A 13,615-nucleotide genomic window follows, 5' to 3' on the forward strand; every position below is an offset into this window, starting at 1 on the left:
CTCTGCTGTTTTTTTGCAGGACTCCCAGCCATCTCCCTTAGCCCTGCTTGCTGCAACATGTAGCAAAATTGGCCCTCCAGCAGTTGAAGCTGCTGTGACACCTCCTGCTCCCCCACAGCCCACACCGCGGAAACTTGTCCCTATCAAACCTGCCCCTCTCCCTCTCAGCCCCGGCAAGAATAGCTTTGGAATCTTGTCCTCCAAAGGAAATATACTTCAGATTCAGGGGTCACAACTGAGCGCCTCCTATCCTGGAGGGCAGCTGGTGTTTGCTATCCAGAATCCCACCATGATCAACAAAGGGACCCGATCAAATGCCAATATCCAGTACCAGGCAGTCCCTCAGATTCAGGCAAGCAGTTCCCAAACCATCCAAGTACAGCCCAATCTCACCAACCAGATCCAGATCATCCCTGGCACCAACCAAGCCATCATCACCCCCTCACCGTCCAGTCACAAGCCTGTCCCCATCAAGCCAGCCCCCATCCAGAAGTCAAGTACGACCACCACCCCCGTGCAGAGTGGGGCCAATGTGGTGAAGTTGACAGGTGGGGGCGGCAATGTGACACTCACTCTGCCTGTCAACAACCTCGTGAACGCCAGTGACACCGGGGCCCCCACTCAGCTCCTCACTGAAAGCCCCCCAACCCCACTGTCTAAGACTAACAAGAAAGCAAGGAAGAAGAGCCTTCCTGCCTCCCAGCCCCCTGTGGCTGTGGCTGAGCAGGTGGAGACGGTGCTGATCGAGACCACCGCGGACAACATCATCCAAGCAGGAAATAACCTGCTCATTGTTCAGAGCCCTGGGGGGGGCCAGCCAGCTGTGGTCCAGCAGGTCCAGGTGGTGCCCCCCAAGGCCGAGCAGCAGCAGGTGGTGCAGATCCCCCAGCAGGCTCTGCGGGTGGTGCAGGCGGCATCTGCCACCCTCCCCACTGTCCCCCAGAAGCCCTCCCAGAACTTTCAGATCCAGGCAGCTGAGCCGACACCTACTCAGGTACCACACTCCCTGTACTGTCCTCCTCCTCCTCTGGTTACGTCTTTTTGGCTTGCTCTGAAGATGATGCTGATCATCTCCCAGCTTAATCTGACCTTTGAGAGTCAGTATCTTTTGGGGTGGGCAGTAAGTGGCCGTTTCTACCTGACCAATGGGCTCTCTTTAGTTCATAGGGGCAAGTACTGCTTATCTTTAGAAATTAGATGAAACATAGGGATATTTTGGCCCTTTTTCTTTATGGGTTTTTTTTCAGGGGATGGAAAGGGGACAGATATATACTTTTTAATAACACTTATTTTTGATTATAGAATTACATACTCAAAACATTAACAAGAATGAAAACATTCCAGTCCATAGAATTTTATGTAAAGTAAGAAAATTAATGAGAAAAATGCTGATCATTATTAATGACAAGATAAAAACAGGAAGAGCAGCCTAGCTTTATAGCAGCAATATTTCGGCTAGATTCATCTGGAATGTTTGTTTTAGGGTGGTTTTTTTTTTGAGATAGGGTCTTACTCGGTTGTCCTGGCTGGAGTGCAGTGATGTGATCATTACAGTCTCAATCTCCTGGGCTCAAGCAATCCTCCTACCTCAGCCTGAGTAGCCAGGACTACAGGTGTATGCCACCATGCCAGGCTGAGCCACTGCTTCCTGCCAAACTGGGATGCTGAATCCAACAAGAATGTTCTTATTTTTGGCATTTATTAATGTGCTCTAATACTCTGGAATCTCTTTGGCTCTGTGAGGCAAGTTTTATTCTTTGTGCATGCCTACTAAGTGCCAGTAATTGTGCCCATGTTGCAGATGGAGAACCCAGAACTCAGATCATTTATGAAGTTTCCAGGATCAAATAGGGCACAAATGACAGGAACCAGGAGTCAGCTGCGATTTGTAACTTCAGACCCCACACTCTTCCATCTTCCACCTTGACTCTCGTGTCTTATGTGTAGCAGGTGCTACCATTAAAATTGGGGAGTTTTATTTTTTAATATAAAAAAAGTTCCTGCCATTGAGGAATTTATGACCTCGTTGTCTATAGAGGGAGAACCGAATGACTGAGAGTGGGAAGTTGTATCATTTCCCAGGTGGAGAAGACAGCCCTTGAATTTGAACTGTGGACACAGAAGTCACACAGGAATTCACCCTTCTGGCATATTTTATGTTGCCAGGTGATTTTTTTATAAGTCGTTTATCACAGTATCTGTGAATTCCCATGATCAGACCTACCTGACAGGTGAAGAATTGTGGCACCTGCTCAGGAGCACATCCTCGGCATTGCCTCCCTCCCTTCCATGAGGTTCCATATCTTGAGGTTGATGGGACAGGACTTAATCCCAGGTCTTCCCTAAGGAAATAATGATGCATATGCAGAAAGATTTAGCCACAGCATTATTTTTTCATGACTACACAGCTTTATATCATCCCAACATGCGGATGATTATACAACTGATACCTTGTTAACTGTATATATCTAAGCTGTTTCCAATCTTATAGCTAAATAAATCCCTAAAAGTGGGTCAAGGACATATATATTTTTTAAAAATTTGTATTTTATATTAGAGGTTTGCAGTCTGTGACCAACTTTCAAGCCAAATCTAGCCCAGCCACCTGTTTTTGTAAATAAAGTTTAACTGGAGTGCAGATATGTCCATTTGTGTTGCCCTTGCACAATAGTAGTAGCAGAGTTAAGTAGCCGAGACAATATGCCCCACAAGGCCTAAAATATTTACTCTCCGGCTCTTTATAAAAAAAGCTTGCTGAACCTTCAGATGCAAATACACACACACATGCATGCATGCATGCATGCATACGCACATATACACACAAAATCAGACAAAAAATATCAGTGATTTGAAAAAGGGGCACATATCAGAAAACTGGGAATGAGATTTGCATATTTACTAAGAAATGGGCCAAGTGAGGTAGTTTATGCCTGTAATCCTAGCACTTTGGGAGGCTGAGGCTAGAGATCGCTTGAACCCAGAAATTCAAGACCAGCCTGGGAAAGATAGCAAGACCCCATCTCTACAAAAAATTAAAAAATTAGTGAGGCGTGGTGGTGCACATCTGTAATCCCAGCTATTCGGGAGGCTGAGGTGGGAGGATCACTTGAACCCATGGGTTTGAGGCTGCAGTGAACTATGATCATTCCACTGCATTTTAGCCTGGGTGACAGAGACCCTGTCTCTATAAAAAAAATTTAAGAGATGAGATGTTTATTAGTGTTTAAGTGAGAAGAAGCACAGTTGTAAATAATCCAGGAATTAAAAATAACCCCAATCAAAATCACAGCAGGATTTTTTTTTACAAAGAACTTTTTTCCTTTTGACTCATTTGAGTGTAAATTGCCACCATGATCCTCCATGCCACCATGATTGTCACTTCTGAATGCTTTAATTCCTACACACAAGGACATTCTACATTACCACAATACAATTGTCAAACCCAGAAAATTAGCAATGAAACACACTACTAATTCCAAGACCCCACTCTGTTTTCACCACTTGCCCCACTAATTCCTTTGTGGCAAAAGGATCTGATCCAGTATTACACATTACGTTTAGTTGTCTCCTTAGCCTCTTTTGATCTGAAACACTTCCTCATTCTTTTTATTTATTTTATTTTATTTTATTTTATTTTATTTTATTTTATTTTATTTTTTTGAGTCTCGCTCTGTCATCCAGGCTGGAGTGCAGTGGCGCCATCTCAGCTCACTGAAACTTCTGCCTCCTGGGTTCAAGCAATTCTCCTGCTTCAGCCTCTCGAGTAGCTGAGACTACAGGCGAGTGCCACCACGCCCAGCTGATTTTTTGTATTTTTAGTAGAGACACGGTTTCACCATGTTAGCCAGGATGGTGACTTCGTGATCCGCCCACCTCAGCCTCACAAAGTGCTGGGATTACAGGCGTGAGCCACCACACCTGGCCAATTTTTGTATTTTTTTAGTAGAGACGTGATTTTACCATCTTGGCCAGGCTGGTCTTGAACTCCTGACCTTGTGATCCATCCGCCTTGGCCTCCCAGAGTGCTGGGATTACAGGCGCAAGCCACCACACCCGGCCTTCAGGTCGGCTCTTATATCCCTTTAACAGGCTCTCATTCTTTTTTTTTTTTTTTTTAAATAAAATCAGCTTTATTGAGACATTCACATACTATGAAATTCACCCTTTTAAAGTATACAATTCAGTGATTTTTAGTATATTCACAGAGTTGTGCAGCCATTACCTTTATATAATTTTAGAACATTTTCATCACCCCAAAAAGAAACTCCCTTTAGCCATCACTCCCCATTTATTTCCTCCTCCCTGCAGCCCCTGGCAACTACTAGTCTATTTGTAATGTTTTCAAGGTTCATCCATGTTGTAGCATGTGTCTGGTGACTGGCTTCTTTCACTTAGCATAATGTTTCAAGGTTCATCCTGTTGTAGCATGTCTCTGAACTTCATTCCTTACATTTTCCCAACCTCAGCCTTAGGGTCAACCATTTCTTCTCAGATTCCTGGTTTCTCTCATTGAAGGATGTGATAGCCTCTTTTTAATTCTGTCATCCTCTTCCTCCTCATTTATTTATTTACGTCATTATGGACTCACAGATTGCTGCTTTTTTTGTGTTTTGAGATGGAGTCTCACTCTGTCATCCAGGCTGGAGTGCAGTGGCACAATCTCAACTCACTGCAACCTCCACCTCCCGGGTTCAAGCACTTCTCTTGCCTCAGCCTCCCCAGTAGCTGGGATTACAGGCGTGCGCCATCACTCCCAGCTAATTTTTTTTTTTTTTGCATTTTCAGTAGAGACAGGGTTTCACCAAGTTGACCAGGCTGGTATCAAACCACTGACCTCAAGTGATCTGCCTGCCTCTGCCTCCCACAGTGCTGGGATTATAGGCATGAGCTACTGCACCTGGCCAGATTCCTGTTTTATTCACTGGGTTATAATCCGTAAAGATTATTTCGATGTTTTCATTGACCTAGATTTGGCCAGTGGGTTCCCCTTTAAGCTGGCTTGTATCTTTTCAAGTCCCCACCATTCTGTAAGCATTCCTTTACTTTCTAGTACAAGTGTTCCAAGCTTTTCTTGTACCTTCCCTGCCCCAACCCTGGAATCAGCTATTTCTCCAAGGAGCCTGGGTTCCTTTTAGTGGAGCATGTGAGTTACAAGCTAAGGCCTGGGTGCTAGGTAAGCTCATTGCTACTGGGCATGGCTGGTCCTAGCCCTTCTCAACGGACACAGCTAGGAAGTATATATAAACAGACGTACCGAAGCAATGCCTACATGGATAGATGTAGATAAACTTATATAAGGACACACACAAATATATACACATACACATATACACACATTTGAATCTGTATTTCTTTGTCTGTATATATTGAAACCCATGAGTTTCCACCAATGTCTCTAATTCCCATCTAGCACCACAGCCTTCCGTCTAGCCTTCTCCCTTTCCATAACTCCCTTCTGTGACAGTGAGAGCCCTCACTCCTATTATCCTTAACATACTTCCTTTCTGGATAAGTCCTAGGTATGCAGCCAGTCTCCCACAGTCATTAGCTTTCCCATAGGGACACCCTCCTCAGCCTGCCACCGCCATTCCCTACCCACGACGGACACCCTCCTCCCCGCTACAAATGCCCTCCTTGTCCCACTCAGCCTCTAACATGCATATTTTTAAGGTTTTTGATACATATTCCCAAATTTCCTTCCAGCAAGGTTAGCCCACATCATACTTCCACGCCTAATATACGAGTAAGTGCCTGTTTTCTGCTCTCTCACCAACAATGAGCATATTTTATTTTTCTCCAATCTGAATTGGAGAAAGGTTGTTTTTCATTAATACATAGCTCTTTTTTCTTCTTCTTCTGATTACAAAGACCAGAAACTTTTTTTTTTTGAGACAGCGTCTTGCTCTGTCACCCAAGCTAAGTGCAGTAGAGGGATCATAGCTCACTATTACCTGGAACTCGTGGGCTGTAATATGTGGCTCTTAAAAACTAAAGTGAGCCTGTGTCATTTGGTTGATGGTCATTCACAGTGCACTGCCTTCTAAATCTCCAATTCTGATTCTTGGCAATTATCTTTTTCCATGCTAAGTAAATTCAACGTTTGATTTCAAATCAATAGTCAACATTCGCCAGCATAGTATAGGATGCCAGCAGCCCTTTGTTGAGCATTAGCTGTGTATAAATGTACACAGGTGAACTGAAGAGACTTTTAGCTGTCAGGCGCCCCCAGTTCTCACTTGGGCAGGGACATTTGAAAGCCCCAGGAACCCAGTCTTTTCCGGTCACTGACTTTTTTTCCTCTGGCCCCTCCCAGGTCTACATCCGCACGCCTTCCGGTGAGGTGCAGACAGTCCTTGTCCAGGACAGCCCCCCAGCAACAGCTGCAGCCACCTCTAACACCACCTGTAGCAGCCCTGCATCCCGTGCTCCCCATCTGAGTGGGACCAGCAAAAAGCACTCAGCTGCAATTCTCCGAAAAGAGCGTCCCCTGCCAAAGATTGCCCCCGCCGGGAGCATCATCAGCCTGAATGCAGCCCAGTTGGCGGCAGCTGCCCAGGCAATGCAGACCATCAACATCAATGGTGTCCAGGTCCAGGGCGTGCCTGTCACTATCACCAACACAGGCGGTGAGGATGGCCCCTGTGGCCAGGGTGTTGGCAGTGGTACCTGCTCCTAGCAGGTGGAAACTATGGGCTGGCCCCGGGATTTCCAGTAACAATAGTGAGGATGCTGTCCATCATAGCTTAAGGGTACGTCCACCTGCAGCTTCTCACCTAGTCCTTACGATAGCACTCAGAGATAGTTTAAGGCATATGTCCCCATCTGACAGTTGAAAACAGAGAAGACAGATGTACTCGGAAAACTTTCCAACTAACATCCAAACGCAAAAACGGATTCTTGGAGGAGAAAGCTTTGAGTTAAGGTTGGAAGAAAAGGGAGCCCCTGGCAGTCAGAACAGTTTGTGCTGCTCTTCAGTTCGGTGGTGAGATTTATGCTGTGAAACCAGCCTTGCAAATAACCAGAGGAAAAATTGGAGCAACCTAGCAAAAATGGCTCCTTATGTAGGGGGAGCTCTCTGAATTTCTCTTCATCCTTAATGATTTTTTTTTTTTTTTTTTTTTTTTTTTTTTTGAGATGGAGTCTCGCTCTGTTGCCCAGGCTGGAGTGTAGTGGCGCGATCTCTGCCTCAGCTTCCCGAGTAGCTGGGATTATAGGCGCCCACCACCATGCCCCACTAATTTTTGTATTCTTAGTAGAGACGGGGTTTCACCGTCTTGGCCAGGCTAGTCTTGAACTCCTGACCTTGTGATCCATCCACCTCAGCCACCCAAAGTGCTGGGATTACAGGCGCGAGCCACCATACCCAGCCCATCCTTAATGAATTTTTAGCACTTTAACACATTTGCTTTTCCCTCTTGAGGTTACCTCCAAGAGGATAAGGCATCCTAGAGCATCTGACTTTTCCCAAAGCCCATAGAACTGTGTCCTCTTTTGTGTGTGTGTGTGTGTGTGTGTGTGTGTGTGTGTGTGTGTGTGTGTGTTTTAAAGACATGGCCTCAAGGCCTCGCTCTATCATCCTTGCTGAAGTGCAGTGGCAAGATCATGGCTCAGTGCAGCCTCAGCTTCCTGGGCTCAAGCAGTCCTCCTACTTCTGCTTCCTGAGTAGCTGGGAATACAGGCATGTAGCACCATGCCCAGCCAATTGTTTAGTTTTTTGTACAGATGAGGGTCTCCCTATGTTGCTCAGGCTGGTCTTGAACTCCTGGGCCCAAGCAATTGTCCTGCCTGCCAGAGTGCTGGGATTACAGGTATGAGCCACTGTACCTAGCCTGTGACCTCTCTCTTTTTAACAGAAATTCCTGGAGACTTTCCTAAAAGCAGAGTTGGTATCTCACAAGGGCCTAAAGTTGGAGGAGATTCAGGAAGAAATGTCTTAAGACAAGTCCCTTCCCAACTGAAATCATGTGGGCAATATTTTGAAGCAAATTCTGCCTACATAGTACAGTGGTTCAGGGCACCGACTTTGAAATGGGCTTCCTGGGTTCAGATCTGCGTTCTACCACTTACTAGCTGTGTGATCTTGCTATGTTATTGAGCCTCAGTTTCTTCATCTGTAAAGTGCTGATAGTACCTATTTTATAGGGTCATGAAGATTAAATGAGTGAATACATACAAGGTCCCTAAAACGGTATCCACTGTATAGCAGGCTCTCAAAAATAGCTGCTACGATTATCATCTTTGTCATGCACAGAAGGGCAGAAGGGTTGACTCGAGGTTTCAGGCTTCCTCGCCCTGAACTCTGCCCTCTTTGTCCCCACAGGGCAGCAGCAGCTGACAGTGCAGAATGTTTCTGGGAACAACCTGACCATCAGTGGGCTGAGCCCCACCCAGATCCAGCTGCAAATGGAACAAGCCCTGGCTGGAGAGACCCAGCCTGGGGAGAAGCGGCGCCGCATGGCCTGCACATGTCCCAACTGCAAGGATGGGGAGAAGAGGTAATTCAAGGAGAGGGGCCAAGCCACAAGGCTGGCCTGTGTTCCCCAAGCTCCTCCTGAACAGTTGTCCAGAGCTGCAACTGGCACAGATCAGGCAGGGAGGAGCTGGCAGCTCTGTGCCACCTTGCCCCTTGCCTCCTTGTGCTCTCTGACCTGATCCCACATCCTCACTGCATCCTGTTCCTGCCCCATCCTCTACCTTTTTTCTCTCCTCTTCCTATTCCGTCCACTCTACCCTCACCCCAATTCTCAGGTCTGGAGAGCAGGGCAAGAAGAAGCACGTGTGCCACATCCCCGACTGTGGCAAGACGTTCCGTAAGACGTCCTTGCTGCGTGCCCACGTGCGCCTGCACACTGGCGAGCGGCCCTTTGTCTGCAACTGGTTCTTCTGTGGGAAGAGGTTCACACGGAGTGACGAGCTCCAGCGGCATGCTCGCACCCACACAGGTCAGCCCCCTGCCTTCGGGACCCTCCAACCACACAGGTCAACTTCCTGCCTGTCCCTCCACCCCCACTCTACCGGCTTTAGCAACGTTGACACTCCTGGAACTGCCACACTGAGCAAGAGCTACAGACTGTCCAGGGACGACATAGGAAATTATTTTGAAGCCATTCCGTTATCACTGTTGTTTCTCCAAGTAATGGGAAAGGAATAGTTGTCGTTGCATGACACAACCTGATGACTTTTGCCATGTCAGCATAGTTATTTAACAAACACTGACATGGTGTGCCAGGCACAGTACTAAGCACTTTACTGATTACCTCAGTTGATCCTGGTAAGGACTTTATGGGAGGATACTTTGTTTATGTTTATGCCTTTTTTTTTTTTTTTGAGATGGCGTTTCATTCTTTTGCCTAGGCTGGAGTGAAGTGATATGATCTTGGCTCACTGCAGCCTCCGCCCCCCAGGTTCAAGCAATTCTCCTGCCTCAGCTTCTCAAGTAGCTGGGACTACAGGCACCCACCACCATGCCCAGCTAATTTTTGTATTTTCAGTAGAGACGGGGTTTCACGATGTTGTCCAGGCTGGTCTCGAACCCCTGACCTCAGGTGATCCACCTCGGCCTCCCAAAGTGCTAGGAATACACACATGAGCCATTGCGTCGGCCTGTTGATGCCTATTTTACTGAGGCATGGAGAAGTGGCCCAGTCACACAGCTAGTGACTGGTGCAGCCAGGTTCAAACCCAGGCCATGCCACAGCTTTTTTTCTTTCTTTTTTTTTTTTTTTGAGACAGGGTCTCACTCTGTCACCTAGGTTGGAGTGCAGTGGCACAATCTTAGCTCACTGCAGTCTTGAACTCCTGGGCTCAAGCAATTCTCCCACCTCAACCTCCTGAGTAGCTAGGACTACAGGCGTGCACCACCACACCTGGCTAATTTTAAAATTTTTGTAGAGACAGGGTCTTACTGTGTTGCCCAGGCTGGTCTCAAACTTCTGGGCTCAGCTGATCCTCCCTCTTCTACCTCCCAAAGTGAGATATCACAGTTACAGTTTTAGGTACTAGCAAATCAATGCAAAACTATTAAAAATATTGATCCAGGCTGGGCACAGTGGCTCACACCTGTAATCCCAGCACTTTGGGAGGCTGAGGCAGGTGATCACTTGAGCCCGGGAGTTTGATCAGCCAGGGCAATATAGCGAGAGCCCATCTCTTAAAAAAAAAAAGTTCATACATCTGCCACCTGAAATTGTCCTGGGTATCCACAGTGGTCCACACATACACTTTGGCAAACACTGCTATAGTGAATGCCTGCAGTGAGCAGACACCTGTCCTGGGGCTAGAGGGCTGAGGGAAGCTTGACCCAGAGCTCCAGCTCCTGGCCAGTGTGGTGAGACAGGTCCTACTCCCCAAAAGGCAGAGGAGCCAGCACTCCACAGGAAAGCAGTTGGGGTCAACATGGTTCCAACTAAGTGAGTGCTCAGGGCTGGCAGGGTCAGGGTGGAGCGGGATTTTCCTGCGATGGGGAGGATGCTGATCCAGGTTCAAAGTCAGACAAAAGAAGAAAGCAGGTGGACAACCCTGCACGGAAGACTCTTAGGTGCAGGGGCTCCAGGGACAAGGAATGGGAACAAAGTAGACTGCAGAGGTCAAATGGGGGCAGAGAGAAATGAGAATTGATAAAAAGATTTAGATGAGTAGGGGGCCAAGCGTGGTGGCTCATGCCTATAATCCCAGCACTTTGGGAGGCCAAGGTGGGCGGATCACTTGAGATTAGGAGTTCAGGACCAGCCTGGCCAACATGGTGAAACCCTATCTCTACAAAAATACAAAAATTAGCTGGGCGCAGTGGCGGGCATCTGTAGTCCCAACTACTTGAGAGGCTGAGGCAGGAGAATTGCTTGACCTGGGAGGTGGAGGGTGCAGTGAACGGAGATTGTACCACTGCACGCCAGCCTGGCCAATAGAGTGAGACTCCATCTCAAAAAAAAAAAAAAAAAAAGATTTAGATGAGTAGGCACCAGGGAGCAAATGTGAGAGCAGGAGGTGGGCAGAATGTGGTGACAAGGCTACGTCAGCTTGTTTGGGTGCCCCTCACACACACCCCACCTTTTTGGGCAGAGACAGGGTCTGTGCCCAGGGTATGTGGGTGATGGGCATCTCCTCTTCCCAGGGGACAAACGCTTCGAGTGCGCCCAGTGTCAGAAGCGCTTCATGAGGAGTGACCACCTCACCAAGCATTACAAGACCCACCTGGTCACGAAGAACTTGTAAGGCCAACTGCGGCGGGAGGCCCTGAAGATGCAATCCCCCGCCTGTGTCCTCCCTGGGCCCCTGGTGGAAAGGAGCCCTGTGGCTGCCTTGGGCCTGCCCTCAGCCCCACTCCTGTTCTGCAACTGTCCCCACAGGAAGGGGCTCTGCTCCCTGTCCTCCTTCTGAACCCCCTTGGCTCCGCCTTGGCCCTTCCCCTCACCACGAGCTCCCGGCCTGCCCAGACTGTGGACACTGGCCGTGCCCAATGAGACGTTCTAAACCAGGACGCGTGGGAACCCTTATTTCCAAAGGAAAAACATGCATTTCACTCCGTCGAGGAGCAAAGTGAGCCCCCATCCCCCACCCCAATCCCTGCTCCCAACACTGCCGGAGTCGCATCGTGCCATGCCCACTCTCCTGCACCTCCCTGGCCCTGCCGGCCACTGTGGACGCCCTGGGGCTTGGCACCCACCTCTGGAGAGACTCGGGGCCACCTCCACTCCATGTGCCCAGCCCCGCCACAACCTCTCCTCCAGCACATTCCAGCTCTGTTTAAAAAGTAAAGACACCCACCGACTCCTCCTGATCCCCCTCTTTTTCTATGGAGAACGTTGCCTTATACTCTCTACTTCAGATGATGAACACTGTGTACTGTGTGTGCTTTAAAGAAGTTTTATTTAATTGCTCCCTTCTTCCTTTCCTTGTTATTCACCTCCCCAATGCCTGCTTTCAGTTGAGGGTTGGGGGCAATGATGAGCATATGAATTTTTTTCTCACTCTAGCAATTCCCTTTTCTAAATGACACAGCATTTAAACTCAAATCTGGATTCAGATAACAGCACCTGCCCATCCTGCACCTCTTCCCTCTCCCTTCACCTCACCCCTGCCCGGCCCAAGCTCTACTTGTGTACAGTGTATATTGTATAATAGACAATTGTGTCTACTACATGTTTAAAAACATATTGCTTGTTATTTTTGAGGCTTTTAAATTAAACAAAAATCCAACTTTATTTTTAGTTGTAACTGCTTGAGGTATGTTTTATGAATTAAGTGACAGATTTGTTATCCTTTATTAACGTACTTTGTTGGTCAGCGCTGGGCTGACAAAAATTTTTTCTTGCTAATAAATTTAGTTGCCTGAGGCAAAATCTTCAACTTGGCAGTTCGGCTTCCTTTGTCTTTTCCCTTGGAGAGCTCGGAGAGGAGACTCCAGAGGAGGGAGCTGTGGTCTCTCAGAGCGATCCACACTGGGATCAAGGTAGGACCTTACCCTCCTGACCCTCAGCAAACCCAGGCCACATGCCCAAAAGGGGCCGCAGCCACATGTACCTCACGACACTGGCACAAGCCCCCAGAGCACCTCCAAGGGCCAGCGCCCAGTGCAGGTGTTCCTGCTTTTTTCTTCTGTAAGCCAGTTTTGCCTGTACACAAATCAGATACAAAGAGCCAAGTCACAGCAGTGACCTCAGCCAGCAAGTTAACTCTTCCACCCACCTCCCCAACCCCTGGAGGAAGGCATTGGCCTCAGAGCCCCTTAGCAAGAGGCTTAGAGAGGAGAGCCAATGGGGCCTTGGCTCAGTCCCCTCCAGAAGGCTACAGTCTGGCAAAAATGCATTTCCCCAAGGGCCAAGGTCCCTTCCCAAAGTGAAGGGCCAGGCAGGTTCCTGGGAGGTCTTGGCAGCTAGAGGGGCCTGGAGCCCAGCTCTACCCGAGAGAGGACTCTGGCCACAGATTCTGGTTCCTTCTATATCCCCTGCCCAGTAACCCAGAGAGGACGACAAGTTGATTGTGCCTTTTGGTTTCAGCAGATGCTGCAAATCTGAAATTTTGGTGGGGATCTGTTTTGCTTTGTTTTGCAGAGCTAATAGGAACTCAGGGGTTGTGATGTTGTGCAGATTAAGATTGGAGCTAGCTCAGTACATGTGTTTAAGCCCCACAGGGCCCTGAAGAGCATCCGGCCTGAAGAGACAGGCAAGTCCGCCTCAAGCATGTAGAGGACAGCATGTGCTTTCACTCACCCTCGAAGGACACAGCTGGGATTGCTGTTCTGTTCAGGAGTGGTGAGGCTCGTTTTGAGCTATCCATTCCCCTGCTCTGTTCCCTTTGTCACCAGCCACCTGTGTCTGCCAGCAAACAGCTTTTCCTTGGAGCCAGTCAACCCTCAAATGGCTGAAAAAGTAAAAAGCCCACGGATCTCAGATAGATCCAGGTTCTCTGCCCTTCACCTCTTCTTTGTTAACAAGCAGGGGGCCTTTCCTATCCCTACTGAAGCCGTTTGGGCAATACTAGACCACCAGCGGAATCTACCTTGACACAGAAGCGTCTTCCTCAGCCCCTCAGCCCTGCATCTCATCACTGCACTGGCAGCAGGGGGACATGAGGTGTATTTATTCCTCATGGGTGGACTGGATGACTAGAAAACTGC

The 13,615-nt window shown here is 48.1% G+C and overlaps 2 protein-coding genes across 5 annotated transcripts in view; both read left to right on the forward strand.

Moving 5' to 3' along the window:
- Positions 1 to 12,345, forward strand: part of SP2 (Sp2 transcription factor) — a 31,541-nt gene extending 19,196 nt beyond the window's left edge. For all 3 annotated transcript variants that reach the window (XM_008012972.3, XM_008012973.3, XM_008012974.3), the window contains exons 3-7: positions 20 to 994; positions 6,314 to 6,626; positions 8,321 to 8,495; positions 8,749 to 8,942; positions 11,111 to 12,345. In XM_008012972.3, the coding sequence (XP_008011163.1) occupies positions 20 to 994; positions 6,314 to 6,626; positions 8,321 to 8,495; positions 8,749 to 8,942; positions 11,111 to 11,211 (1,758 nt within the window). In that variant the 3' untranslated portion in view covers positions 11,212 to 12,345. The remainder of the gene's footprint in view (positions 1 to 19; positions 995 to 6,313; positions 6,627 to 8,320; positions 8,496 to 8,748; positions 8,943 to 11,110) is intronic.
- Positions 1 to 13,615, forward strand: part of CDK5RAP3 (CDK5 regulatory subunit associated protein 3) — a 174,434-nt gene that overhangs the window by 108,177 nt on the left and 52,642 nt on the right. The gene's annotated exons all lie outside the window — the stretch shown is intronic.

The sequence above is a fragment of the Chlorocebus sabaeus genome, chromosome 16, assembly GCF_047675955.1.
Source record: "Chlorocebus sabaeus isolate Y175 chromosome 16, mChlSab1.0.hap1, whole genome shotgun sequence".
Lineage (NCBI taxonomy): Eukaryota > Metazoa > Chordata > Mammalia > Primates > Cercopithecidae > Chlorocebus > Chlorocebus sabaeus.